Below are 16,340 nucleotides of genomic sequence, written 5' to 3'. Positions count from 1 at the left end.
GACTTCTAGAGATCATATATACACGCTGTAGTTGCTAGCAAGTTGCATCTTCACTGCAGCCATTTCTCCTGCTAACTCAATGAATTTACGCTTGCATGTGCTCCAGTTATGTTTCCACGTCGTTGTGGTGACATACCCTATGATCCAGGTCTGCTGCCTCCAGGACTTGTGTCTAATCTATTGAAAAGGTTGCCAATCAAATCAAGGGGAGCTGCCAGAATATTAGGAACGGTTTTGAGCCAGGTTTGGGGTATATTTTGATTTAATGTGTTCCTTTGGTGTCTTTATTTAAATGGACTTGCCAGGTGCACATGGAAAAACTTAAACTAATTTTTATCCTATGTACTTGTCTTGAAACAGATGACTACTCTTCCGTAGGATACACATGCTTGACCCTGTATTTCTCCAACCAGCAAATGGTAACATTTGCAGTTAATACAAATGATTGAATTCAAGTCTCCAATGTACAGAGCTGCACTGCACATTTCTATGTGAACAGAAATAACAGCTCTGATGCTGATACACTCCTAGGAACTATTTTTTTAACTTAAGCGATTACAGTGTATCACCGGGAAAGACCCAGGAGCTGATGAATTGTTGTTTAATTGTCCAAGATTATTTTTTATTTAAAATGCTATAAAATAGCCAGATTTGAAGTCACTATGACTTAAATGATCTTAACTAAATTAAGCCTATTTCCCTTTTTCATAAGAATGCCGCTTATGTTTTGTATTAACGTTTATTTTAAATGGGATTCTGTGGAAAGCAAAGGAAATGAAAACATTTCAGATTCCTGACCACACAAAATCTTTATTAACTGAGATGACAGCTTTCTAGAGAATATCTACAACTGTTCTCTCTCTTCCCTGCAAAGCCATGCCCTCAGACATACCATAGGTGCTTGCCCCGCGTAGCCAAGGCAGTGTTGTTTGATTAGAGTAATGCTGACCTGCCTTGTGAGTTGCTTTGGTGCACTGCCCTTTAGTCTTCCTTCACTGCTGCTCCTCCATTTCTCAGAATATATATGGAATTTTATCAGAAAGTCCTATGTCAAGAGGGACAGAAGGAGCTCCATATGTAGCACAGTACAGCACAAGTTTTCCTTAGACATGCTCCAGTGGTTTTGGTAAAAAAAACAATATATACCCTTAAAAACTGTTCTGTCTGCAATGAGAAGCATGGTTATCAATGCCACTGTCAAACAGAATTGACATTTATCAGTTATTTTCAGTATTATAATGTAAAATGGATATAAAAAAGAAAAGATCAAGCGATGGTACTTTTTAATGTAAAATTCAACAGAAAAAGCATATTGTTTTCATGGGGTATTCAAACCTGCTGTAAAACCTTTTTCCCAATTTAGGCAGCGAGCAAATTGATTTTAGGACAAACAGCACTTTATAGATGTTCCCAATTAAATCAAAATATTATAAAATACCCAAATGTCAGCTTGACTTGGGATCTGGGGGGTTGGTTCAGCCCTATTTCTAATGAATCTTTAATCAAAGAAGGACTAAAATAATAACTAGATTAAAGATGTTGAATACTTCAATAAATGACACCAGTCATGGACTTAAATGAGAAATGAGCTATTTGAAATTAGAAAAAATGTAGATGTATTTGAGGTCCAGTTCTATTTGATTTGGGGACCTCAGTGCAGTAGTCAAACTGGATGCTGAAGTGTTAAAAGAGAACAACAAATATCAGACACACTGTTTCTAAAGCATGTCAGTAGCAATTTACCATGGGGAGCTAATGGGTTTATAGTTCCTTCTTCTCTCTTTTGGTCAAATTCAGTGCAGTGAGGGAGAACATGAACTAACCTACAGCTGTCCTGTACTATCCTGGCTGCATCCACTTCGGAACTCCCAAGACATGGAAAGCATTCAAAATTAGGAATTATGACAAGAGCTGCTGCTCATGAGATGGCTAATCTAATCTCGCAAAGGCAAGATCTGGGAAGTATCCATCCTGAAGCTCTGTGCGTAAGTAATAAAAGACATTTATTGGAAGAGAAAGCAAAAAGCTGATCTAAAGAACCACAATTTATACAGTGCTGTTAAAAGTCCTGGCTTCTACAGATGTCTGCCTATCTATTTCTGAAAGTTTGTATTTTATTTAATAGTTTATATCATGGAAAAAGTCTGGTTTCAATCAGTCAGTACATATTACTACATTTTGTGGTTGAAATATCCTATTTTATCTAATAAGGTATGCACAGAAAGCAACTCAGTACTATTCTCAGCTGGAAAGGTAAGAAGGGCAGCTACAGAGACAAGAAGTATAGAACGTTATCACGGGTTAAATTATGACAATTTGGTCTGTGTTAGGTGGCAAACCATTAGAGCTGCCACAAACCTAATCCAGCTCTTTCTGCTGGCCACTAATGAAGCTGCTATTTGAGGCAGCTGGGACCATCTGATGTCATTTTTCTCTGTAAGGAAAACAGTACTTTAATGAACTACTGTAGACTGCCCACCTGGGCATATTAATTGCCTGTCCAGAGAATGCATCTGGAAGGTCATCTCCTGGCATGGCTGGAGGAACTGGGATGTCCAGTGACTTTGTGGTTCCTGGGACAGCGTGCAGCATTTTGGCTGAATGGAGCACCGGAGCTCTCACAAGTGTGAGCAACTTTCTGTGCAGTTCCTCTGCAGAGAGGAAACCAATACCTCTGTGAACAAAACATGTCTCCGGCTGCTTCTCTGGCTACTCTTTAAGAGCAGGGTAGGCAAGGTCATTGAGCTGACTAAAGCCAAAGCCGAGTTTCTGAGTTTGACTCTCCGCATCCTCTGAAGGTGGAGATCCTCCACCTAGCACCTCCTTTGGAAAATGGAGAGCCCAAGTGCATGGTGCAAGCGGCAAGTAAACCAAAAAAACCCAACTCTGACTTAGAATGACTCATACGAAACAAGACACCATTTACAATTATGTTTTATGGTATTTTTTTCTGATTATAAACTATCCCAGATTTTGCCATGGAATAAACCATGAACTAATTTTCCAACCGCGTATTCTGTCTCTGCCCCACTGGAATCATTGGTAGCTCTGTCTTTTTCTTCCACTGGAATAAGCTCCAGCTAGCAATAGGCTACTTGCAATAAAAATATTGGCATCTTTCTCATTTAATGTTCGTTCTGGCACATGCTCATTGCCTCATTCACCACAGTTACAGCTCAGTCTCAATAAAAGTGTACAGTTCTGTTTTCTTCTATTCATTTGCTCTATTTTCTATGCTAAAAATCACTTCTGTGTAGAGTAAATGTCCTGAAAGATGTTTCAGTATAAACTGCAAAACATAGATCATGATTTGCACAGTTTGGGACTGAATTTTGTTTCAGATTTCTGTCACACTCAGATGTCAGAAGTTTCTGTTCTTGTCTGCCTAACTCTTAATGCCAATGCTTCATCAGATCATCTCCAGATTTCAAGTATACCCACCACTAAAAAAAAAAAAATCAAGATCACTTGGTTAGAAAACCTGATTCAAATCTGTGTATAATTTAAATATTGCTGTACAGGAAAAAATACCAAGAAACAATAGTACTTTTCATTTGTTTCATATTTTGCTACTAACTGAAAAAAAAAAGAGGTCAAGAAGATACTTATCAGGCAGAAGTATCATCCTCTTCAATATGAAGAGCTCTTGAGGCCGACTTTTGCTGGCCCTACCTCAGTAGTGGATTCAGCTCTGCTCCCAATCAATCATCTTTATCTCCTTCACCATTCTTACCTTCAAAGTACATACGTGCGTCACCCCTTTTACATTGGCTATGCTCTAGCTAGCCTAACTGCTGCTGCAATGCACCCTTCACCTCTTTCTATGTATATATATGCATATATGAACCTGAGTCAAATTTGGTTGCTGGTTGTTGCTGTGATAAAAGTTTCTAAGCAGAAGTCTGAAAGCAACTTGGATGCTCAAGGAAATGCTCTCAGGGTGAAGTGAGCAAGCTATAGCCAAGGAAGCTCTATGAACAGTATACACTTTTCTTCCTAAGACACTATTTTTCTGCAGTTCATACTCATTCAGAATAAAATGAAATAATCATTTCATTGTTAATCCAACTATTATTTGAGGGATCAAAAACTGGAAAACAAATTATTTAATAGCCCATGACAACATGTATGAAATGTGGAGGCCACTACGGACTTCTGCATTTTACTGAAACACCAGTGTGGCAGACACTAACAGATGTGCTTGATTTTTACTAAAATGAACTAATAAATCAGTATGAACTAATGAATTGTTCATATTTATACAAACAATTGCATGAGGATACTTCCAAGTCATAAATTTTAGCTTAAGGAGGCATGTTTGCAAGATTGTGGACCATGTGCTCTTTTAGATTATTTTTATTGTGCACCTATGAAAGTAAAGCATTTTTAAATTGCCAAACCATAACTCAGATCAGCTCCACTTTGTTAATATTTGAGGTTACACAATTATATTCTAAGTATGTTTACCATTTTTCTTTGCGGCAGTTTACATAGACCTTGAAAGGATAGATGAGGTTAAACTGCCTGACAGTGGATTGTGACAATACTTTCCAAGCAGTATCTAGGAAATCTGGTCATTAAAGCCATTTAAAGCATAGCATTAAAAAACAAACAAACAAACAAAAGATGTAGTTTGGCCAGAAGCTAAATCACATAATATGCAATCAAAGGACATGTTTAGAGAGAGAGAGAAAAAAAAAGACATTTTTGGGAAGAATCTCAAATAAATATAAGAATTCACACTGACACTATTCATGCTCAGGCTCATCTATCTTTTGCTTCTTTTGCAACATTTTGCTCTATATTAAAGCTTCTGAGTTTGAATTTTCCTTTTTCTGTTTTATTGTGCTTTCAGATCTCGAGAGATTTAGCTACATTTTACTAATCAAATAAAGATAAGGTGCTTTGTCTTGGCCTTTTGTTTGAATGCCAGAAGTCCCAATTTGACTGAGAAATGGGCAGGAGAGACAGCCTTTAAAGCATCGACAACCAAATCCCTTTCTGTGTACAGATATATCCTAGAATTTCCTTACAGCTCAATTAAGAACAAAATACTTATGAATAACAGAGAATAAAGTATTTGCTTTCTTAGTTTCCTTTTCTAGAAGAACAGCAAATCATATGTATAACCCAAACTCTTCCTCAAAACATTAGAAATATGAGAAAAAATGCAATGAATTTTAAGTGCCATTTCCTGTCTCTTCCTCCAAAACACCAAATTCAAAAATGATGATCCCCTAGAGAAACTCATGTGTGACTAATGAAGTCTTCTGACTTACCTTTGAACGACTACTTACAAAGAATCCTAGAACCTTTCATCTTACCCAGATCAGCATATCTAAACTAGACATACAGAACTGAGCTGGTCTTACATGGGCTGCCGATCATCTTTGTATCAGGTGGGCTAAAATTTGGAAAAAGTCAAATCAGCCTACCTAAACAAATCAAATATAGCTTTAGCCATTCTGCTTTCATCGTTTATCACTCGGACATTCAGGCCATGAAAAATATATGCCCCTGCATTTTAGTGAAATGACTAACAATCTAGAGAGATGCGCAAATCCAATTATTTCTGGAGAGAAACATCTCTTAACATTTCATTTGACACATTTAGATAACGTGACCAATTTACACAGATTTCCTCAGGACAAATTGTTCATTTGATTTATCACAACCTTTGAAGTTTTCACTACTATCAAAGCCAGGAAACTTTTTCCCCTGAAAACATGAACAAAAGCTGATTACATGATTTTTATAACACTTTTGGAAGTTATAAAAAATGACAATTTATGGAGATAACTGTTCTGAGCCTTAAATCAGCTTATTTTGATTTTGATCTTAGACAAAGTTTTCTTAGGAGAAAAGACTATATTCACCCAGCACATTATGTGGGATTTAATTTTTAAGTCCACTTTTCTGGAAAGTCAAGACAGTTTTGTGTGAATCACTCTTTCTTTAGTTACCTAAAAAAAGCACAGACAAGCCTGTATTTGCGTAGGTACTCACACATGCTCAGTAACAGGCAAAAAAAAAAAAAAGTGCAATGTGCAAATATTATAATTGGGAAGTTGGGACTTTATCTGTGCACTGTATATTAGCAATAACATTTTGAGGTCACACAGTGTTGGTTCAAAGTTGAACCTGATTTCACATACTTTCACAGTTTTTAAAACACCTTGTGAGATATTGCTCCTTTTATTTCCTTTATTCTTTATGAAATATTTTATTAATTAAACATCTGTGTCCATAGCCAATTATGCCTTTTTATTGCAATGGTGTGTGTGTGTGTGCACATGAGTATGCATGTGTCTTAGCAAATACTGCAATAAGACCAACCTATGGCTTAGCTATGGCTCCTATTCTACTTAAATGTGTCTTATGTCTGTAGTTAGAACTTTTTTGCCCCGTTTGAGCTGATTTTAATTATGCAAATGTTTTCTCTTGTTTGAACATTATACAGTCACATAAAAGTCAAGGTGAGCTATGCCTGGGAGAAGAGAGTTGACATCTATTTAATTCATGCTGTCCTGATACACTCTTTCCTGTACCACCAAGAGTTCGGAAAGCAAAACCCTTGTCAGACCTCGGGATGTCAGGGTCTGCCAGGCGGAGAAGCTTGCACGCCTCCTTTCAGCACAAATGCCTTGTTGCCCTGTGCACAAACACGCAACTCCATGAGATGGCCAGGAAAATAATTGTGCAAATAGTTGAGGCAGTGGCAGGAGGAATGGGCCGTATACTGCTTGCATAGCTGACACCAAGAGCAGCTCTATTTCCCCAATTGCCTCTCTGCTTCTGGATGTATATGTGCTTTACAGTTGCATGGAGACAGGAAAAGCAAGCGAGCCCATGAGCCCATGGTAAGCCCATCACTTTGTTGTAACTATTGAAGCAGGATAGGTGAACTCCATTTGGAATAATTGCATATCCTAGAAAATATTATGGAATATTGAAATGACAGCTCCATTAACTTTCTTTTTTTTCATTTGTTTCTACTAGGGTGGTTCATATCTCCCATATTTACAGTATAAAATTAATAAGATTTGTTAATTTGTAAGGATATTTTTCTACATTTCAAAATCTTTAATGTAATGTAATAATCTCTCTGTTCCCAAAGCTAACAGCAGCTCAAGCCATGCCATTTCTTTGTTTCCATAGTAACCATGTTACCCTCAAATGAAATAAACAAATGAAACTCCAAATCCATGAAGTCTTAAAAACCTAGAATTTAGTTAATTAAGTAATTATTAAATAACAATTGATTGAGCTCAGTTTCTTAACAGAGACAGAACAGTAGCAGGTTGTACTTTACATCTGCTTATTTCATTTCCTTTTATGGAAGATGAGTATTAGGATCATTCCTTTTCAGTTTATTTAAATTCCATAAGATCAAATATCTTTGATCCTCCTCTCCTCCCTCCAAAACAAACAAACAAACAAACAAAAAAACAAAGTAGGTTTTGAATAAGAGTCATCAGAACCAGTACAAAAATTAAGAAGAATTTGCACTCTCTAGCTACAGATACCATCTGCCAGCTGGGATATACGAATATATAGACTGGTAATCCAGGCACTTTTAGCATATCGATTAATTATTGTTGTCAGAATAGTACAAACATATTTGATGTCTATCTTTTGTTCTAAATAATATACATATAGTTTCTGATAACAGCAAAAGCAATGACTCGAGGATGCATATTATCTTTGTTAAAGTTCATCAGTATATGATCAAATTGAAAACTCATTGGATAAATACCTCCAAGATAGATAGATTTCTAAAAATAGCACCTCAAAGACATATTATGGGCTTCCCATTCAATGTCCTTTTAAAACCCCATGTGTGAAAAGGGATATTCAGTAATTCCTGTTGGGTTTCTCCAAGTCCTTAGAGAAATTCTAGTTCCTACATGAGTGTTACAATATGTATCAAGAGCATGGTATTACCTGCTGGATGGTTTTCAAAGTAAATACAAGCCTGGCTTGTTTCATTTCAGAGACATTTTCAGAGATGTTTCAGGTACCATTGAAATTTGCATTTTACACTTTTTACATAAGTATCAAGAGCTAATGAATATGCATGCATTTAACATTTCATGTTAAATGTTTATGGGGACAGTTTTCAAGCAAATCAGCTTTTTGGATTTTGGTAAGCTTTTAGTAAGCTTTTATTTTATTTTATTTTATTTTGGTGAGCTTTTTTAGACATACTTAATATGCCTATCATTATAGCACATAGGTTCCAACTTCGTTTATACATTTGATTACAATATTTAACACACACTTTCTAAAACATGACTGTATACTGTGGCTGCATATCTTCTGCAGTTAACTTCATTTAATCTATTCTTTGAATTTGTATCTTTCACAGGATATCCTGTTTCAATAAAAAATAAACTTTCTAGATAGTGTACAATTACAGAAACATCACACTTTTTCTACTTCATCTGGAATCTGTTTTGAAGAAAAAGACTGTAATTTATGAAGGGATGATTTCAACTTTCAGGGTAGCCTTGAGGGATGGTGAATAGCACAGAATTGGAACTCAAAGGCATATTCACCCTCTACTGAATACACTGCATATAATCTAAAAAGAAAAATGTGTTGGGCCTTTTTTCACTGTCCATTCAGCTTTGGTTGGGCACTCTAAGCAAGGGTGGACAAATTGTCACTCTTTATTCAAGACTCAGTCTGTCAGCATGTGGCAACAGACAGTTGGTATTTAGTGCTCCTGGGCTGCACTGACAGGCATGGAAGTTTCAAAGAGCTTTAATTTTGAAACCCATCAGTGGAGAGGACAGATTCCTGCCTGCTTTTAGCTACTTTTAAATTTTGCTTGCTCAATGGGAGAGCTGTAGGGCAAAAGGAAGAAAAAGCCTCAAAATGTGTGCATTGCTTCACAGAGAAGTATACAGTAAATTACAAGAATTTAGTATTATCCAGTATTAGAAAAGAGGAAAGAAAAGAGCACCATCTAAATTACTTACAAATCCTTATATAAATCTTGTTCCTATTTCTCGGCTTTCCCTGAATAGACTGGCTGCCCTGTTTTTCTCTTTCCCATTAAATTGTACTTTTTTTTTCCACAGTCAAAAATGCCACCTAGCCAAAGTGAAATCCTTAATTCTTTTGAGGGTACAATTCAGTAGAGTTCTCTTAATTAGGATATCCTGTGGAAGCCCAGTTAAAGAAAAGACTGGAGAAGGGAGAAAGAAATACTACATAATACTTTATACTGAAATAATGCAAAAAATAACAAAAATGCAAGCTAAAAATTCTATGCTCCTCATTTTTCCTTGGCACTCTTGCAAAAGGCTGAAGCCATTTTCAGCTTAGTTCCACAGAGTTAAAAATTCGAGTGTTATTCTGGAGCAGAACTTTAATTAGACATTTTGATACTAACAATGGAGTTTATAATTTCACACCAGGCTGATCATCACATAAATCCATTTACTTCAGTTCAGTACATCCCCCACTAATTGGAATGTTTTGCTAGTGGTGTTCCCATTAAGATATAGTCATGTCATTACCATCACTAGGTTCAACTATTTTTTTCTGAAATACAGCTCAGGAAACAGCCCTGCCCCCATATATGCATATGAGTAGGTGATGCAGGTGCACTGACAAATATCTCTCTGTTCAACTGTGAGTTTTAAGTGCCCTAAAAGAATCAGTATGTAAGATGTTACAGTCTCTGTTGTACATGAGGTCAGATTCTTCAATTACAGTGGTCATGTCTGGCCTTAAAAATCTGTGAAATTCTAATGCCTGCCTGCAGCAATTTTAAAAAGGCAGAAGTTTTGTTATGCACAAAGGGCTAAATTCAGCCATCAGCTGAATGGAAGAATCAGATGATTTCCAGAGCTGTAACTCAAGTCTCAATTTATTCTTAACTATTTAGAACATACTTCATACTTTTCAAAGCTGTTACTCATATCAGCAGGGATTGTAGTTTCACCTACGATTATGGGTGTCTCACATTTCCCATTATTAGATCCTGATTTCACTTACAACAATGCCAAACGTTAGTTGTTCCAGATGAATTTTTCCAGCTAAAGAGTTTTCTTGGACTGATTACCTTTAATTTTTATTTTCATGAAAATGTCAGCCAAAACAACTAGCTAATTTCATGAAACAGGCTAGGAGAATGATGTTGCTTGTCAATGATAACAAGTCTTGCTCTACTACTTAAGTGCTTTGAAATCTGGACTTGAAATTTAGCAGTGGAGGTTTCTGTGCCAATTATAAGTCTTTCTGTCCTTTGCTGCCAATTGTCCCAAATCTAGCCAAAATCTGGAAAAAAAAAAAAAACACAAAACATACATCATCGTTTAGCAGCTAAAAGCTCTGAACAGTGTCAACATGAGCCAAGCCCCAGGGTCACACAGGACCAAGCGATACTTGTGGAACTGCTGCAGAGAGTCCAGCGCAGGGCTACAAGGATGATCAGGGGCCTGGAACATCTGCCCTATGAGGAGAGGCTGAGGGAGCTGGGCCTGTTCAGCCTGGAGAAGAGAAGGCTGAGAGGGGATCTAATCAGTGTATATAAATGCCAAGGGAGGGAGTGAGGAAGACGGGGAGGGCCTCTTTTCAGTGGTGGCCACCGACAGAACTAGAGGAAATGGCCACAAAATGGAAGCACCAAAAGTTCCACAGGAACTTACAGAAATATTTCTTAACAGTGAGGGTGACAGAGCACTGGAACAGGCTGCCCAGAGAGGTTGTGGAGTCTCCTTCTCTGGAGATCTTCAAAACCCGCTTGGATGCAGTCCTGTGTCACGTGCTCTAGGTGACCCTGCGTGTGCAGGGGGGTTGGACTAGATGACCTCTAGAGGTCCCTTCCAACCTTAGGGTTCCAACCAAGGGCTATATTGTGATGAGAGGCAGAGAATGGAGTTTAACAAAGACCTGGGGCCTAGAAGATTACTGAAGGACAGCAGTGGATAAAAAATGTTGCTGGTGAGGCTGAAGGGTGGAAGAGGGTGCTCGGAAGGACCTTGAATGGATGCCAGAAAGAGGGAAGTGGACAAAGAGCAGCTCTTTGGAAAAGGAAAGTAAAGGAAGTGACAGGGTAAAAAAAGCAGAGTACATACTGGAGATGATAACTCCAAGAATGAGAAAGATGTGGAGGTGGTTAAAAGATAAGGTGAGATGAGGAATAAGAAGACCAGGAGAGGGAATAGGCACTAGCTTGGCACTAGTAGAATAATCTGCATACAGGAGTAATAATTACTGCAGTAATGGGAAGCAGTTCGGATTGAGAAAATAAACTTAGCAGAGCACAGTGCCTGGGCAAGAAATGAGAGAGGGAAGAGCTGAGAACAAAGAGCTGGCATGTGGGATAGAGGGCTCGCTGAGGTCAGATGAGGGACCATGGAGGGCCCAGCAGAGTGAAAACAAGTGGAAAAGGTTTGGGACTAATACAGACGTAGAACTGGGGAAATGGGAATCACAGGGCACAGATGCTGAGTGAAAACGACTGGAAAAGGAAAAGGAGATTTGAGTGGACGAAGAGACTAGAACTGCATGTCAAGAGAGGGAAAGAATGAGTCTACGGAAAGAAAATGGGAATTAGAAATGAGCCTCCCTCCAGAGGTGGAGACCTCTACATGACTAATTTTGCAGGCTTAATAATTTGCTCTTTTAATATGGCCTTTGTGTGGACTGACAGAGAATAAACTACAGACAGCATTTTTATAATTCTCAAATGGTTCCTATGATATCAGCCCTACTTTCCCATTTAGCAAAATATTTCCATCTGCCAGCAGAAATGCAATCATATATTACAATAGAGTCACACAAAAGAAACCAGTAGAGGCAACATTCTGCATTTAATCATTGTTGGTAATTCTTTTTTCAGCCTTTGGAATTCTGCTTACATGCAAAAAGTGAGTAGTAAACATCATAAACAGTCCATTTACTTCCTCCAAAAATGCTTCTCTTTTGTAGGAAACAAAAAAAATGAAAATACCAAAGGATCTTTTTTTTCCTCAAAATTACCAAACTGTGATTTCTGTTTATATGAATTTTGCTACTGAATACGCTTTAAGTAGTATTTCATGCCATCTCTCGTTGAAAATTAAGTGCTCGTTCTCCTAATCTAGCCTTTTAAATAATAAAAGGCTGTAATGTTAATTTTTTGTTCCCACTTCCAATAAGGATATTTCAGTGTAAGCAACAGATATTTGTTCTCTGTTGTTTAGCAGGGTGTTAAGGGACAGTAGTTTTTCCTATAACCTGTAACTAAGTATAATGAGTAATACAATGCAACATGTCATCAGATTTAGCTATGAACAGTGTTTAGTGTTCTTCTTAATAAGTTATTCAAATAGAAGACTGTGGATTTCTTAATCTTTCTTGTCCTTTTTTTTTTTCATTTTTCATTTTGACATTCCAGTCATAGGAGAAACTAAAGCAGTTCTGTGTTCCAGTTACTACATGAAATGTATATTCCTAAAAAAATATATGACAATTTTGGCTTATAGCAACTTACTACCTTGGAAAGTATCTATAATTTTAAGCATCTGCTTTTAAGGATTGGATCTATGGCTGATATAAATTGTGACTCTGACAGAGTTGTATATGTCAGCTGAGAGTATGTCCCTGCAAATTGTGCCACTGACACTTACTTTGAAAAACAGATAAGGTACCTTGTTAGATTTTGCATGACGAATCTCCCACAGACATTATATGGGTGAGTCTGTGCTACTTAACCTGACATGCGAGCCTAAGGCTCTACTAGTTTTTGCACGTGTCATTTAGGAGCTTACATTAAAAACATGAAGTCCACTGAGCTTTCAAGCTAATACAGGCTGGTCAAGCACCTTTATAGTACAAACATAATGAAAAGTCTGAAGTGGAGGATTTACAAAGGCACAACTTTGCCCTAGGAGGGAGAAAACAGAACAGAAAGCACCAGGAGGGGATTTGCAGCGTATTGCTTGGAGGGGACACATGAAATGGGCCCAAGGCTGCCAGCCCCCTTGCAGAACACCATGTTCCTGGGCAGTGAGCTGTGCGGCTGGGAGCCATCCCGGAGCCAGCCTTACTACCTCTGCTGTCACCGCATCCATGTACTCCCTGTGCCATGGGGCCCTGCCACCAGGACACTGAAACTTGTGCCCAACCACAGGCCACCATTCTGTCTCATTCTTGAAAAGAAGTGAAAGACTCTCCTATCAAGTGCTCTGTCTGCACATTAGGATGCTATTGCAGATGTGTGGGGTTCGCTGAGTTTGAGTCCCATCTGTATTACTAGATATAACCCAGCCATCGATGCTATTTCAACCCAGCTGTATTTGTGACCCAACTATACCAGAGCTGGCATCTTCTATATGTCAGTTCAGTTCTGGGGCCTTGAGCTGGATCGTAACCAGGTGAAGAAGCAGTTGGAGTTATAGCAGACTCCAAGAGTTGACTCATGTTTCCAAAGGTACGTAGTCTGAAAATGCAAATATGTTCCTTGTGAGATATTCCTGAACAACTGGAGAGCCAGGCATTGAGAATTGAAATCTGAAGAAGTTGTTCATATCCAATTCTTACTGATTTCAAAAGGACTTAGACTTCTAATTGCTATTGCAAGTTGAGATCACAAGCACTTCGGAAAATCTCTGGCAAACACTCACTTTTCTTAGTGACCTGGGTTTCGGGACTGAAAGCTTATTTCCCTTTCTCTCATACATGAGCCTAACCCGGTGAAAATAATCCAAAACAACAACAACAAAAAGTTTCTAGCAGTTGTAATACTGCTATAACCCAATCCGTCTGTCTGCCTGTCTTACATCCATAGACAAGTACGCCCACATAAGAAAGTCTAATTACAACCTAACTCTCTCTACTGACTTCCAAGAGCAGCCAGATACCAAAAGTGTGATGTTCCCCAGTGCTATCCATTTCTCTTAAACAGGGAGATGCACATATTTATTCAAGGGATAAATTACTTCCTGGAACGAAAACTGCTTTTGTATTTTTGAATGAAATTTGAATGGCTGACTTAATATACACAGACATATACGAGCAAGTCCAAACTCCCCTGTGAAAAACTCTTAAGCAAAACAAGAGTTTCTTTAATTCTAAAGATTTTTTTAAGAAATTCTGGAAATGGAATACATCTTTATGCACAGTAATATCCTTCTTAAAATAAAAGGTTTACTATGTTACTTTCTTGGATATCTGTCTAAGGAAAAACATTCCTGACTGATAATATCTGGCAAAGAAAAAGTGTTGTTATGAGAGCCACACTGTTTTGAGTACAGAAAACAAACTACAGAGCAAGCTTTGGCATAATTTTTTTGCTTGACTTTTATTCCCAGGAGTGATGTTTATTCTCTGGCCTTTGCCACTTCATAGCACCGAGCATTTCAGTTCCTCCACCTATCAAAGGAAAAAGGTAATACTACCCTACCTCTGCGGAGAGCGAGGTGGTGCAAGACTGGCCTTGGGGCAGTGCACAGAGGGGTTTCCTAGGTGCCACTGGTGACTGGGATGCCTGCCTGCTGCTCCCTGCATGACAGGAGTGCACAGATCCTGCCTGCGTCTCCGCTGTGCCAGGCACCATGCAGGCGAGCAATGGAAAGGCACTTCTTGCACTCCAGGCATGTTACACTCTCATCGGGAGAGAGAAGAGCGGCTGCAAAAAGCCTGAGGGAACCATGACACAGTCAGTGTATATTCCTGGTAACAGAGTCTGGGACTCACGCTTTTCCTTAAGGAATAAAGTGTAGGGGAAGCCTTGCAGCCCTGGGAACACCTTAGCCCGAGGAAGGAGGGAGAATATACTTTAAACCAGCATATGAGGTCCCATTTGCAGTGCAGCCCCTAAATAGTTGTACCAGAAAAATACGAGGAGGTGATGAGCTGTGGCAGAGCAGTAAAAACAAGCTGCAGAAGGGTTGCCGGTCTTCCTAGCACAGGCAGCACCACATGATTTTGACTCACTAAGTTCCTTTAAGCTCCATACAATATAAAAGATACAGATTGACTGTTATTCAAAGACGCTGTGATATTAAAAGCTAGGAGAAACTTGCTAAAGAAAAAGATAAAGCACAGTCATTATATGATACTATGTGACAGTAAGAGAGGAAGGGAGTGAATATAACAACTCCATAACCAGTGCTAGCTCTCAGAAGGTCATAGAGTGAGGTGTACCCGCCATCTTAACCGCAACTTAATATACTTCTAATGTATTGAACTTAATCATTTAATGATGCTTTATTTGCTTATTTTAATATATTACAATTTCTGGCATGAGGAACTGTGCTGTGAATATGTCTTACTTTCCTTCCAAGATCTGGTGCTATTTTAAATTTACATATGTGGCCAAAAGACATGCTCCACTTTACAGAACAATAAACCATGCCCCCAATTGCTTCCATCATCTGACACTGTCAGTATTTATTTCTCATGGTCACTGAAAATGTACACATTACTGGATGTACATATGGTTGTGTTCAGGAAATTGTATTACAAATACAGGTCTCCTTACCTGGCCTATCATTGCACTAGAGAGTGATACTGTCACAGCTTCTGAATTCTCAGCAAAGTCTGGACTCCAGGACTGGGTTAGTTCCTTGGTGAGAAAGAAATGAATTGACACAGACAGAGTTTATTGCATCCTTGCATTTTTATTTGAGAGATGCAATTTTAAAGAGAAGTTATATAGCAAAGTCATAGGTGGTATGTGACAGGTTCCAAACCTCCAGAAAAGATTACCTTACAAACCCCAAACTGTAGAGGAAGAACTCTATTTCAACTTCCTTCACCAAAATAGTCAGACTAGCACTTCCAATTTTTTTTTTTTTTTTTGGCAGCTGGTGGTGTAATTTCAAGAGCAGTTTAAAACAATCTAAGAATTGTGGCTGAAGGGGGCATTCCTGCTCCCTCTCTTTCATCAGCACAACAGCATATGGGAGCACATAATCACAGGGATCAAAACATTAATCTTGCTGAAAACAAATCCTTTTCAAAGGTGCACGAGTGTTATACCCAGTGCAAGTGTGGAACACGCAACTGTGAGCAACGTTTAAAGCGTGACTATCCCTCCTGTTGATGAGGGATCAGATTAGCTGAAATTGCTTATGAAATGGCACTGTGGGGGCAGTTCCAGGAGTGGCCTTTTCCTTAGAGACCCCTAGAGCTCACATTAGGGGCATGACTGAAAGTATTGCATTCCCTCTGAAAATGAAAATACTTTTAGTTATAAGCCTAATTAATTTGCTTTTCTAGGTGCCTTGGATTTAGAATACCTGATGGTAGTCCTTTTACAAGGTATGAATTTTAAAAGGCACTAGAAATATGAGGTCCCCGTGAAGCACAATATTTTGGGCACCTCAAGTCCTAAATTA

At 38.4% G+C, this 16,340-nt stretch overlaps 1 protein-coding gene across 3 annotated transcripts in view; it reads right to left on the bottom strand.

The window, feature by feature from the left end:
* The window catches only part of MID1 (midline 1), a 177,614-nt gene that overhangs the window by 50,019 nt on the left and 111,255 nt on the right, over positions 1-16,340 (bottom strand). The window contains exon 3 of one of the 3 annotated variants that reach the window (XM_088520230.1): positions 15,482-15,565. The exons of the other annotated variants lie outside the window; for them this stretch is intronic. Coding sequence (XP_088376356.1) covers positions 15,482-15,565 — 84 coding nt within the window. The remainder of the gene's footprint in view (positions 1-15,481; positions 15,566-16,340) is intronic. 3 annotated transcript variants of the gene reach the window in all.

The sequence above is a fragment of the Tinamus guttatus genome, unplaced genomic scaffold, assembly GCF_059628265.1.
Source record: "Tinamus guttatus ecotype Peru unplaced genomic scaffold, ASM5962826v1 Tinamus_guttatus_pri_ptg000083l, whole genome shotgun sequence".
NCBI lineage: Eukaryota > Metazoa > Chordata > Aves > Tinamiformes > Tinamidae > Tinamus > Tinamus guttatus.
The sequence above is the reverse complement of the archived record's forward strand: the minus strand, read 5'-3'. Positions and strand labels throughout refer to the sequence as shown.